The 13,762-nt window shown below is 39.7% G+C and overlaps 1 protein-coding gene across 5 annotated transcripts in view; it reads left to right on the top strand.

Annotated features, from left to right (window-relative positions):
- osgin2 (oxidative stress induced growth inhibitor family member 2) overlaps nucleotides 1-13,762 on the top strand; it is a 61,922-nt gene that overhangs the window by 31,611 nt on the left and 16,549 nt on the right. For 4 of the 5 annotated variants that reach the window (XM_043688121.1, XM_043688118.1, XM_043688119.1 and 1 more), the window contains 4 exons: nucleotides 1,197-1,332; nucleotides 5,881-6,017; nucleotides 8,784-8,975; nucleotides 9,261-9,352. In XM_043688121.1, coding sequence (XP_043544056.1) covers nucleotides 1,197-1,332; nucleotides 5,881-6,017; nucleotides 8,784-8,975; nucleotides 9,261-9,352 — 557 coding nt within the window. The remainder of the gene's footprint in view (nucleotides 1-1,196; nucleotides 1,333-5,880; nucleotides 6,018-8,783; nucleotides 8,976-9,260; nucleotides 9,353-13,762) is intronic. The other variant, XM_043688122.1, reaches the window with a different exon arrangement.

The raw sequence follows: 13,762 nt of genomic DNA, 5'->3' as shown, positions 1-13,762 counted from the left end.
GCCCGAAACGTCGATTCTCCTGTTCCCTGGATGCTGCCTGACCTGCTGCGCTTTTCCAACAAGAACAGTTACACCCAGTTGGATTAAAAAGGATAGGTATAGTATTTGTCAGTGTGTCAACTGCACTAAAGGGTCTGTAAATAGGTCAACTAGAAGAGTTGTACATTGCAGTGGTGAGACCACATCACGAATACTATGTGCAATTTTGGTGTTCTTACTTAAGGATGGATGTAAATGCATTGGAGACATTTCAAAGGAGGTTTACCTAGTTGACACGTGAACTAAGTAAGTTGTCTTATGGTGTTAGATTGAACAACTAGATCCTTTTACATCAGAGTTTAGAGAGTGAGGTGTGCCTTAATTGAAGTGCCTATGATCCTAGTAGTGAAGGGAGTGAATGTTGAAGATGGTGAATCGGATGCCAATCAAGTGGGCCACTTTAACCTGGACAATGCTTTCAGATTTCCTAGAATTCCTTGACACACTCAGTCAAATGCTACCTTGAAATCATTGGCAGTAGTCCTCACTTCACGCCTGGAATTTAGCTTGTGTCCACGCGTGGATCAAGGCTGTTACAAGGATGGGAGCTGAGTAGTCTCGGTCGAATATAACCTGAGCATCAGTGAGCAGTTTATTCCTTTGCAAAGGCAACTTGAAAACACTGATGTTGATCCTTTCCATTACAATATTAATGAACAAGAGTTATCGAGTCATAGAGTCGTACAATCATACAGCATGGAAATGGATAGGTTGAATTTGTCCTGCTTCTTGCACGGGGCATATCTGGGTAAATTTCTTATTGTCGGTAGATTTCACTCTTTTAGTTGTACTAGAATAGCTTTGCAAGTTCTGAAGCACAAATTTTGCATTATCCAGTGCCTTTAGGTTTTTATATCACCATCTGCAATGAGTTCAGTGATTGAGGACTGAGATCTGTGATTCTGGGGGCACGATGGATCGTCCACTCAACCTCTTTGGCTGAAGGTGGATGCTACTAGTTCAACACTGAAAGTATGACTTTGGAACAAATATAGATTATAAAGATATATTTCCACTCACTAATTCAGTTGTATCGAACTTGTTTTGACAGTGAAAGTTTACACACGTGCACAAAAGAATGTAGCTTACCCTTTAAAAGGAGAAAATGCACTGAATGAAACATTTTAATTACTTTCACTTAATATGAATTACAACAGATAAACTTGGGTACAGAACATGAAACCGTAGAAGAAGGACTATCTAGTTGTTGTTTCAGAAAGATTGCGATGCCTTTTCTGGAAGAAAGTTCTCTACTTGGAGACCTCTCACTAAACATACCTGTCACGATTATAGGTAAGTTCCCTCTACCTTTTTAACACAAATATTCATGGTTATTATGAATCTGTGCACAACATTTAGAAGTAACTGTGTATAAATGTGTTCTATTCAGATTCAGTTTGCATTTTATTTCCCATTGCGGTTACATTGCTTAAGTGTTTAAAAAAGATAGAAATATCAAATAACAAAGAAAAAGAATAATTATATAACAAAATCTGACTGATTAAATACATGTTAAAAACAGTTAGTATTTAAACAATGAGGCAATAAAATATATAAAATAGATGTAAAAATAACAATAATGAAAAGTATAATTTTTGAAAATTTGAATGCTTGTTTTTTAAAATTCCCAAGATCCTAAAAATTGAAGTCCTCTCTCTATAAACAATAAATATATACAGGATTTTTAATTGGTTGTGCATAATAGCCTTCAGATTAATAGATGAGTTGGAACTTCTGATTTTCATGGTCACCATACTGAGGATATCTAACTGAGTTTGGAGTATCACCAAGTCATTTATCATGCTGCTGTTTGTGGGATCCTTCTGAGTGCACATTGGCTCTTATCTTGCCACAACAGTAACTACTTATAAATTAATTCTTCAGCTGTGATTCTAAGAAGGAATAAATGGAATACCTAAAAGGTGTTAATCAAAGTACGCACTCTTGGTTATCAGCCTTGATTGAGTGCAGACACCCTTACCTTTGAGTCAGAACAGAATCTGTTTCCAGTCGAATTCTAAAAACTTGAGCAGCTGATCCAGGTTGACATTGCATCACAGGGCAAATTTACCATTAAGAGATGTTATCCTTCAGATGGAATGCTAAATAGAAGCTCTGTCTGTCATCTCAGGTGGGAGACAAACATACTCAGGTATGCTTGAAAGAAGAACCGGGACTTTGTTGGTAGGATCTGATAGGTAAATTGGTTGCAGCATTATTTCACATTAAAGCAGCTCAAAATTACTTAACTGTAAAGTGCATTTGAATGTTCTAAGGTGGTGAAGTGTCACTGTTTTGTATTGCTTTATGAAGTGGGAGAATGAGTTAACTGTTCTCTTGAGTAGCTGCATAAATATTTTATCATTATTATTTTAGAACTTGGTTCTAAGGTGGAGGGTACATGGTTTTTGGTTTGTCAGTTCTGTGAAGATCTGATCTGTATTTTTTAAAATCAGAAAGTCATTTTGAACATCGGATTCAATGAAGAATTTACAAATTGTCATATAACTTCAGGTAAAAGACACCTGGGGAGATGATTGTTAAGATATTTGCTGACTTCAGAGAGAGAGAGAGAGACAAGGAGCCAGGAATTTACAGGGTTAGAGGCCCACAACAACGGATATGCAGTTATTAGCAGCCTTAAAGTGGTTAGGGTTTTGGAGAAGTTCGGTGGAGCTTAGAATTCAATGAGAAGTAAGCTCCAGAAACAGAACCCCATGGGTCTGCCAGAGAAGGAGACTTCCTATAAGGCCATTGAAGACATGAGTTAAGGGAACCTGGGTGAAATAATAGAGTTTTTACAGCATGGAAAAAGGCTCTTCGGCCTATCGTGTCTACACTAGCCATCAAACATCCATTTATTTTCATCTAATTTTCCAGCTCTTGCTCCATAGCCTTGTATGCTATGGTGTTTCAAGTGCTGTTCTAAATTGTCCTTAACTGTGGATTCCTGCCCCTACCATTCTTTAGTGAATTCCAGGTACCCATGGCCCTCTGGGTGAAACAAATCTTTTCTGAAATCTCCTCAAAACCTCCTCTCCGAATTTTAAAACTGTGTTCCCACTTCTAAGGGGAAAGGTTTTAACCTACTTACCCTGTCTGTGCCCCTCAGAACTTTGTATACCTCAAGCAGAACACCCCTCCCCACCTTCCCTGCTCTAAGGTAAATAATCCCAGCCTATCCACACTCTCTTCATAGCTCAGGAAACATCCTGATGAATCTCTTTTGCTCCCTGTCTAATACAATTACATTCTTTCTGTAGGATGGTGTTCTGAATTGCACACAGTACTCCAGCTGTGGCCTAACTAACATTCTATATACAGCTCCCTTATAACCTGCCTGCTCTTGTATTCAAGACTTCTGCAGTATTACCATTAGCTTGGAGAGTAAAAACTCTACTGTTGTTGCTTTTAACAATGAGTTGCTAATAAACTTGCTGTACAGGTTACAACGTAAACCATTTACTAGTAGAATCCTTATTCTATCAATTTTCAATGTATTAGATCCTGTGAGAATTTGTGCTCCTACTGGAGAAACAACTGAAAACTTATTATGTTTTTCTCATGTTAATTGAATGACTTAAAAATAGTGACAATGTCTTCTGTCAGGCCCTGTAGGCATTGCTACATTACCAGGTATTGCAGGGGATAATTTTAATGTAAATTGACTTACTGAGAAATTATAAGATTGAAACAGCTTCTTCTTTTAGAAACTGCAATATATTAATTTTTATTTCTATCAATGCAAATGAAAATCAGGTCAGGTATACAGTAGATGTTTGGTCTGAAGTAGTTAGTTTCCTGCAGAGTGGGTTGAGTATAGGAAACAGGAAACTATGAATGCACATAAGCATTATCTATCGTGACATGGATCTCTGCAAGAATAATGTGGAAATCATTTATGCAAAATCATATCTATGAGTTCCTAAATATTGACTTCAACTTAAATAAAAATTAGGTGAGATGTATAACAGGTTATATAGCCCAGGACATCTCTGCAGGAGTTCTTCAGGTTACTGTCTAAGGCTCAACAATTTTAGCTGCTTCATAAATGATTTCTGCTCCAACATTAGGTCAGAAGTGGGGTTGTTCCCTCATGATTGCACATTGTTCACATTTGCAATTCCTCAGATACTGAAGAACTCCATTTGCACATACAGCAAGACATGGACAATATCCATGTTTGGGATAACAACTGGCGAGTTATATTTGTGATACACAAGTGCCAGACAGTGACCATTACCAACAAGACAACCTAACCATTGCTCATTGACATTTACTGCAATTACCATCGCTGAATTCTCCACTATCGACAACCTGAGGGCTGGTGGGGGTTGCGGTTTACATTAGTCAGAAGTTAAACTGAATTAACCACATAATTACAGTAGCTACAAGAGCAGGTTAGAGTTTAGGAATCTTGCAGTGGGTAACTGAAGTTCTGATTACCCAAAGCCTGTCCACTGCCTTCCATGCACAAGTCAGGAGTGTGATGGAATACTCTGATTTGCCTGGATGAGTGCAGCTCATACGAGATTCAAGAAGCTTGATGCCATTCAAGACAAAAAGCTCGCTTGATTGGTTTGGTGAGGAGGCAGTAGTGTAGTGGTAATGTTGCTGTTTTAATAATTCAGAACCTCAGGCCAATGTCATCAGTTCAAGTCCCACCATTGCAGATGGTAAAATTTTAATTTAATAAAATCAGGAATAGACAGCTGAACTAATGCTCCGCGAATAACCTATGTCAATTATTGCATGAACTCATCTATTTATTAATGTATTATAGAGAAGGAAAACTGTTATCCTAACCTAGTGTGGCATACATGGACTCGAGGTCCACAGCACTGTCGATGATTCTTAACAGCCCATCCTACAATTAGAGATGGGCAATAAATGCTGGCCTCGCCAAATAAAACAAAACTTTTAAACAGTACATAACCTTGTACATAACCAGTACATAACAGTCTCACATGCAATGTTATGACCAATCAAGTGCCCATTTTATTTAAAATAATGTAAATTGTTTGGCTGAAAATATCATTGGAGATCTGTCGATCTTGCATTCAAAAATTATCAACTTTTGCCTTCACCAATTAAAGATAAATTACATTTGGTCTAGATCAACATTTATTTTAAATCGATTAAACCTTGAATATATAAAGGTTTAATTGTTTTTTCAGTTAAACAAAAACATTTGCATTTATACCTGGGCGGCACGGTGGCACAGTGGTTAGCACTGCTGCCTCGCAGCGCCAGAGATCCAGGTTCAATTCGCCGCCTCAGGCGACTGACTGTGTGGAGTTTGCACATTCTCCCCGTGTCTGCGTGGGTTTCCTCCGGGTGCTCCGGCTTCCTCCCACAGTCCAAAGATGTGCAGGGTCAGGTGAATTGGCCATGTTAAATTGTCCGTAGTGTTAGGTAAGGGGTAAATGTAGGGGTATGGGTGGTTTGCGCTTCGGCGGGTCGGTGTGGACTTGTTGGGCCGAAGGGCCTGTTTCCACACTGTAAAGTAATCTAATCTAATCTATATTCTTATTGTTGATCTAATTTCAGATTTTGAACAATTAAAAGTTATTTTTGACGATGTCAATCTGGCAAGTCTTTTGGAGTCATTTTAAATTAACCTACTTGGCACAAAAATTGACATGTTCCACATTTTACACAATTTTACATTCCGTTGACTTTGATGCAGAGTAAAACCTCAGTATAGAATGTGTGGCTTAGCCATTCTAATCACTTACAATCTATTGGGTGGGTTAAATTAATCTGATTTTATTTTATTCTTACATTTGTTTTTAGAAACATTATGTCTATATAACAATGTCGTTAAAATCATTAATCCAGGAAATGGTCCTTCTGGAATATGTCTTTCCTATCTGCTCTCTGGATATAGACCTTACATGGCAACAGGGGCTATACATCCAAATCCTATCCTTCAGGGCAAGCTGGAAGAAAGAAGGCATCTTTCTGTTGTAGATCAGGTCAGTATGATGCTACCAGATTGTGTATTTATACATTCAATTGTGTTTCTGTTTAGTTTAGTTCTCATACGTTTAGTGACATTGTGATAATGTCATTGAGCTAGTAACCCAGAAGCTTAGACTAATGTTCTAGGGAGCTGAAAATGTGTTGCTGGAAAAGCGCAGCAGGTCAGGCAGCATCCAAGGAACAGGAGAATCGACGTTTCGGGCATAAGCCCTTCTTCCAGCAACACATTTTCAGCTCTGATCTCCAGCATCTGCAGCCCTCACTTTCTCTCTAATGTTCTAGGGACATGGGTTTGTATTCCAACATGACAGATGGTTACATTTGAATTCAATAAAAGTCTGGAATTAAGAGCTAGCCCTATGGTAACTGTGTAACTATTGTCATTTGTTATAAAAACCCATTTGTTTCACTAATGTCCTTTAGTGACATGATCTGGCCTACGTATGAATCCAGAACCACAGCAATGTGGTTGACTCTTAGGGATGAGCAATACATGCTGGTGAGCCAGTGATGCCTGCATCCCATATATGAGAAAAATATTGGTTTTAAGAAGCTTCTCTAAAGTAAGAAAATACAACCTTTTTAACTTATCACTATTGGCTAACGCTAATCCACTCCACGTCTGCCTCCAAAATATACATTCACTTGCCCTTATTACTCATGAGCATATTGTGGGCGTTAATATTTTGGCCTGACCAAATTAACTGAAGGTAATGACACCTTTTCTTCTTAATGAAGCTTTCCCACCTACTATGCCTTCCACATCCTGCCTTGCTCAAACTGTTATGGTAGTACTGTAGCCTTATCTCTAAATCAGAGTTTGGTCTGTCCCCTACTCCTCTAGCAACTTCTCCTCCTTTTGTATGTCTCACCTGGTTCCACCCTGAAAACCTTTCCTTTAAAATCTTTGTACTCTATCAAATACTCAAATATACCCAAATTTCTCACTGAAATCTCTTCTCCGCTTGCATCCCCCTCTCTCTGCACTGAGTAACAGCTCAACTTTGGGGCTTTTAATATGCACCTGCATTGCTTCTTGTTCTCTCTTATCCATGCTATGACTGCATCACAGCCATTGAGGAGTTAATTCATAATACTGCATGATGTGGTCAAGAATAGGATAAGGACTGTGACAGCACTTTGTAGGTGAATGTCCAAGGTTCACACAGCATTCGGTGTTTGCATGTCTGGTTTTTGGCTTCAGTGTCCTTCTAATGCAAGGGTTCCTCGTCGCTCAAAGTTGAAACCTCACTAAAGTGATTGTAACCAGGTCATACAGGTGGACCTAATAGAATATGAGTTCCCTGCTTGGGGCTGTTAATTTGGTGCAATCAGGGAGCCCTGGCTGACAGATAAGAGCAGGAGGTCAGCCATCCTGTTTACTTTGAAGGCTGGCTGTGAGGGAGCTGGCTCAGTGTCAAGGTCTCTCCCCATGTAAATAAAGGGTGACTTGGTGACGAGATGCCAGCCTCTGTGGAGGTTTTTTCAATACCCCTCATTGAAACACTTATCCTGCCCACTCTGGGTGTGGTTGCAGCCATTTTCATCTCCACTGCTAACTGTTTAATTCTACCACAATGGAAAGCAACAGCAATCACTCTTCATTCAGACTTTAGTGTCTCAGTATTGGTGAACTCCCAACCCCAAAGGTAAACACTCCCTTCTTGGTAGTCCTCCACATCACCCCATCGGTTATAAACTTCTCCAAGACCCACCCAACCTGTTTGCCTAAATCTTTATTTGCCCAATTTATCTTCTGAGCCTCAGACATACCGAGTTAACAGGACAGATCTAGTTGTTCACTGTCCCCCAGATGAAGATACGGTGCTGCCTACAGTTGATGACTGACCCTTTCCTTGCAAAGCTCTATTATCTTTCTTTATGTGTCGAGTTTTCCCCTTCTTCACTGTGGTAGTCCCCTCAACATCCAGCATTCTGACTCCTATCCCCACAATTAAGTTCCCCTTCTGCAGCAGTGGCCTTTAATAACTCTTCCTTGACTTTTAGTGGCAGACCCCAGGACTGACGGTGTCATCCACAACTGATTCAGTCTGACAGCCTCAAAGAGTGAGTGACCAGCACTCTTAGTCATATCTATCCAGTTCTCTGTCAATGCTACCAGACATCCTTAGACAGATAGCTTTGTAGCCAGAAGGCTGAATGTGACCCCCTTCCTGGATTGTAGAGGTATGGAACTCTTTGACTATGACCGTACCAAGTGGCTGACTGTGCCCAATCCCAAGCTCAAGTCCTTGGACTGATAGCAGAGTTTGGCTTCAACTTACAGTGCTGGAACCCAGGACTGAAGAATGTCTTCCTGGACTCGTTGAGGACCACTCCCCTTAGACTTTGAGACGTAGCTGTTTGCTTGAAGCATACGCAGTGTGTTTGCAGCACGTGGCTGGTACTTGGTGCAATTATAACACTAATGTTGTATGATTCCATGCAGCAATAATCACCGCCTTTTCAAGGGTAACTCGGGATGGGCAATAACTACTGGCTCATCTAGTGATGCTTACATCGCATGAATGAATATGAAACATCAATCTTGATATGGAGTGAGAGAAGACTAGTTATCACTGGTTATATTTATAGGGCCTGGCTATAAATTGATCAGTAGACTCTGTGATATTCAGTGAAGGAAAACATATGAGGAGAATGTGGCAGAGTTTATAATGACCAAATGTATAAGAATAAATAACCACACACTGCTATGTAAGGGCTCTTAGTAATGATTAATATCTCCTTTCCTTTTACAGGATCTGAGATATTTATCTGAAGGTCTTGAAGGCAGGTCATCCAACCCTGTGGCACTTCTCTTTGACACCCTTCTTCACCCTGATGCAGACGTTAGGTTTGACCACCCATCAGTCTTACAGTGGAAGCTTGAAAAACACAAGTGCATTCCACATTTGGTGCTGGGGGAAGGTCTGCCTGGTGGTGCGTGGCATGTCAGTATCTTATTTCCGATGCAACACAATACGTATAGAAGTTAAATGATGATTAGATACCCTCATGAGAGTGGAAGATAATTGCTTAGGTTACAATGGGAATATGGCGAATGAGTAGATTTTATAAATTACCATTCTGTGCACAGAAATTCACACAAGAGGCTTGTAATAATTTGATGATCTTATCATCTATTTGATCTCATGCATTTTTTAAACGTGAGTGTGATTTGGGCTATGGTCCCTCACATGGTCTCCCACTAAAAATAACCCATTGCCTGTTTTTAGGTAATGAAAAGATCCATGCTGACAATTAGCTTGGACAACTGGATGGAGTTACCTGGATTGAGATTGAAAGATTGGACCAACAGTAAATGGAGGTAAAATAAAGTACAGAACTGCAGATGCTGGAAATCTGAAATGAAAACAGAAGTTGCAAGAGAAAATCAACAGGTCTGGCAGCATCTATACAGAGAAAACAGAATTAATGTTTCATATCCATAGTTCTGAAGAAGTGTCACTGAACGTGAACTCTTAATTCTGTTTTCTCTGCACAAGTGCTGCCAGTAAATAGAGGTATCTTTTTATAGAAGAATAATAATCCCAACAGTATGGAAACAGACCCTTCAGCCCAACAAGTCCACACCAAACCTCCGAAGGGTAACCCACCCAGAATCATTCCCCTGCCATATATTTACATTACATTACATATTTTACATTACCTACAGTGTGGAAACAGGCCCTTCAGCCCAACAAGTCCACACCGACCCTCCAAAGAGAAACCCACCCCCCTATATTTACCCCTGACTAATCCACCTATTACTACAGGCAATTTAGCATGGCCTTAACCTGCACATCTTTGAACTGTGGGAGGAAACCAGAGCATCCAGTTGAACCCACGCAGACAGGGGAAGAATGTGCAAACTCCACACAGACAGTCATCTGAGACTGGAATCGAACTCGGGTATCTGGCACTGTAAGGCAGCAGTGCTAACTACTGAGCCACCCTAAAAGGTCAGCAGGTCTGTGAAGAGAAATCAGAGTTAACATTTCAGGTCTGATGACCCTTTCACTGAAAGTAAGTGGCAGGTGTCTGTCACATCAGGGTATGACCCTGTTGTTTCAGGCCTAAATCCCCAAGCTCTTGTCCATGTGTAGGTGTTTAAACTGAGTGGGGCTTAGCAACAGAGCTGAATGCAAAGAGGACTAAGGGAGACTCAAACTCACGACCACTGGTTTATGAGACCAGCACTGTAACCCCTGAGCTATGGAGCCTGAGTAAAGTCATCACAAAAATCTGTTTAACATAGGAGTTAAGACCTAGGTGGAGGTGTATCCTTTGTAGGAAGTGAAAGCTTTGACAGCTGTTGAAATCGACATATTGCTAGACTACAGTTTAGAAGTTTCTTCAGAAGCTGAATTCCATTAATTGATTGCTGCAAATTCCTTCTTATGAGGCACATGAATACAAAGAGAAAATTATTTCAGACCTAAATTGTTTAAACCTGATGGAACATATGTTTTACTTTAAGAGTGAAGCATCAAGTTAGAATTAATTTTACCAATATGGATTTTCCTAATGGTCTACATCATCAGTTGGAAGCTAATGCTTTGAATATTTTATAAATGGAATGCACACAGTAATTTGGAAAGCCTTCCTGTAATATTGAGAATTAAGTTGTTACAATTAAAAGTGGATAAATATGCATGGACGGACTTGCTGGCATTAGGAAAGGATTAGGTCGTGGAGGATAGTATTTGAGCACCTGGAGAATGTTTTATCAGTCTTGGGTGTGCTGTTTCATTAACTGAAAACCTGAGGTGGAGTTGTGCTAGGAATTATGTTCCCTTTTCATTTCTTGGCTGCTTGAGTAAACATCAGAACAGGTTGGAGTCAGGGATTTACAGTTGAGAATAAAGTGCTGATGACTTTTCAGTTGAGGCAGACAGTTTGTAGGTTGAATCAAAGCCTGGGTATTAACTGTTAATATTGGAAAGTATCCAAGTTGTTATTTTTGCAAAAATGATTTTCCTCATTTTGTGAAATGTATGGATGAAATCAGAAGGTAGGGTGAGTTCTAGCTATTGTCAACCTTCTTTATGTTGCCTAATGATTTTGGAAACTTTCTGGAGGGGTGCAGAACTAAGCTCCTGGCTTCAATAAGCACAGGCTTAAAAACATAATATTAATGAGTTCTGAGCCATTTTATTTGCCTGTAAGGCACCTTGATACAGTAGTTTCTCTAGGTTTGCATCTGGAACCTCCCTCAGCCTGGCAATAAATGAAAGACAACCCCAATAGGTAAGCTTCAATTGTTTCTGTTAAGCAAATGGACTTTTGAGAGATTGAGGCTTGCGTTTGCTGCTTTTCTCACAGGCTCATTTGAATTTGACCACCCTTTTGCCTGTGGGCTATTATGTTAAAGACCAGATTTGGTAATGTTGGCATGGGCCTGGCTAGATGCATTTCACATTGTGTTTAACTCTTTTGTTCAGCAGAAGGGCTGAAGAAGACGTTCCATTGTATTAAACTGATGGAGCCCATCAGTTAAATTGCCTGAGCACTATAAATTTCAGAAATTCAAGTATGAAAAGGGACAAAAACATGTTGGCTCAATTCCCTGAATTGTAATCAATGACCTTAGGAAATTTTTCTCCATATAGATGGCAAAAAGAAAATAGAGAAAAACTATTCTCATTTGCAGAAGTTGGAGAACCAGGGGGCAATGATTTAAAGTGTTCAACAAGAAAACCAACAGCAACAAGAGAAAAATCTATTTTTGACCCAGCAATACTAAAGAACCAATGAAATATTTCCAAGTTTGAATGTTGAGTGGCTTGGAGAGGAACTTGGAGGTGCTGGTGTTCCCATGTTTCTGCTGGCCTTGTCGTTCTAGATGGACATGGTTGTGAGTTTGGAAGATTCTGTCAAATGAGCCTCGAATTCCTACAGTGTATCTTACAGATGATACACAGCGCTGCCACTGCATATTACGAGTGAATGTTTGAGGATGTGGTGCCAGTCACGGAACTTCCTTTTTGAATGGCATCAAGCTTCTTGACTGTTGGGCTGCACTCATCCAGGCAAATTGGAGTATTCCATCACACTCCTGACTTGTATCTTGTAGATGGTCTACAGACATGGGGAGTCAGGAGATGAGTTAACTCACTGCTGAATTCCTAGCCTCTGACCTGTTCCTGAACACAGTATTTATATGGCTGATCCAGTCCAGTTTCTGGTCAATGGTAACCTGAAAATATTGACCATGTGGGATGCAGTAATGATAGTGCTATTAAATGTCAAAGGGTGATTGTTATATTTTCTCTTGTTAGATATTGTCTTTGTATGGCATTTGTGTGGCAAATGTTATTTGCCGTTTATGAGCCCAAACCTGGAAACTGTCAAAGTCTTGCTGTTTTTAGACATGGATCGCTTCAGTTTCTGAGGTTTAGAGAATTATATTGAACATTGTGTTCATAATCACCTGTGAACATTCTCATTTCTGACCTTACGATGGCAGAAAGAGATGAAACAGCTTGAGATGGTTAGGTCCAGGACACTACCCTGAGGAACTCTTGTACAGCTGTAAATATGCGCTGGAAATGGGATGACAGTCCTCCAACAATGCAACTATTTTCTTCTGCTAGTTATGACTCCAATCAGTGGAGAGTTTTCCCCTGAATTCCATTGACTCCAGTTTTTCCAGAATTGTTGCCACACTTGGTTAAATTTGTCCTTGATATTGAGGCAGTCACTCATTTCCTTACCATCTTGTGTAATAAAAAATGGATGATCAGTATGACCATTTGCTCATTTTCTAGTATTACTGTTGTTTTAAAGTAGTTTTCCTTCAGTCATAAAACACTTTCATGGCCGTCAAATCCTGAAATGGGAATTGAATGCACAGTCTCTGATGAAGAGTTAGGGATGCTACCGCTGTGCTAACTAACTCTCTGCAAAGATTCACCATTTTGTATTACTGTATTTCTTCATCTATAAATCCCTATACAGTTTTAATCATTTTTTTTTTCTCAAGTTGCTCTGCTATTTTTGTAAAGGTCATCAACTCAGTTTTTAAGAAAAAAAATCCAAACCTAGGGTAATTTACAATAAGAATTTAAATCAGAAGGTTATATAGTTTAAAACTAGAAGAAGTTTTACTATTCTAGTAGTCATATGGTAACATGAAACTTGAGTATTGCTGAAATAACAAACATATTGTCAAAGGTTTTGCCTTGACAAATCTTATTGAATTGTTTGAAGAAGTGACTGAAATAGTGGATAGGGGAATGTCAATAGGTGATTATGAACTACCAGAATGCATTTGATAAAATTTCACATAAGACCATAAGACCATAAGACATAGGAGTGGAAGTAAGGCCATTCGGCCCATCGAGTCCACTCCGCCATTCAATCATGGCTGATGCGCATTTCAGCTCCACTTACCAGCGTTCTCCCCGTAGCCCTTAATTCCTCGCGACAACAAGAATCTATCAATCTCGGCCTTCAACTGGACTTCATTGAGTTGTAGAAATGAGTTGAGTTGCTATAAATGTGTTTTGCTTATTGCTGATGTCTTTTCGAAGTGGATTGAAGCCTACCCTCCTCCTAACGCTACTGCTGAGACTGTGGTGAAGATTTTGTTTAAGGAAATAATTCCCTGCTTCAGTATACCTGCGTGCATTAGCTCGGACAATGGACCACACTTTGTAGGTAATATTAACGGAGAACTCTGTTCCCAGCTTTGTATTTGTCAGCAACTGCATGGTGCTTATCATCCTCAGGCGGC

Source organism: Chiloscyllium plagiosum, chromosome 4, assembly GCF_004010195.1.
Source record: "Chiloscyllium plagiosum isolate BGI_BamShark_2017 chromosome 4, ASM401019v2, whole genome shotgun sequence".
NCBI classification, from domain to species: domain Eukaryota; kingdom Metazoa; phylum Chordata; class Chondrichthyes; order Orectolobiformes; family Hemiscylliidae; genus Chiloscyllium; species Chiloscyllium plagiosum.
This window is presented reverse-complemented; position numbering and strand designations above follow the sequence as displayed.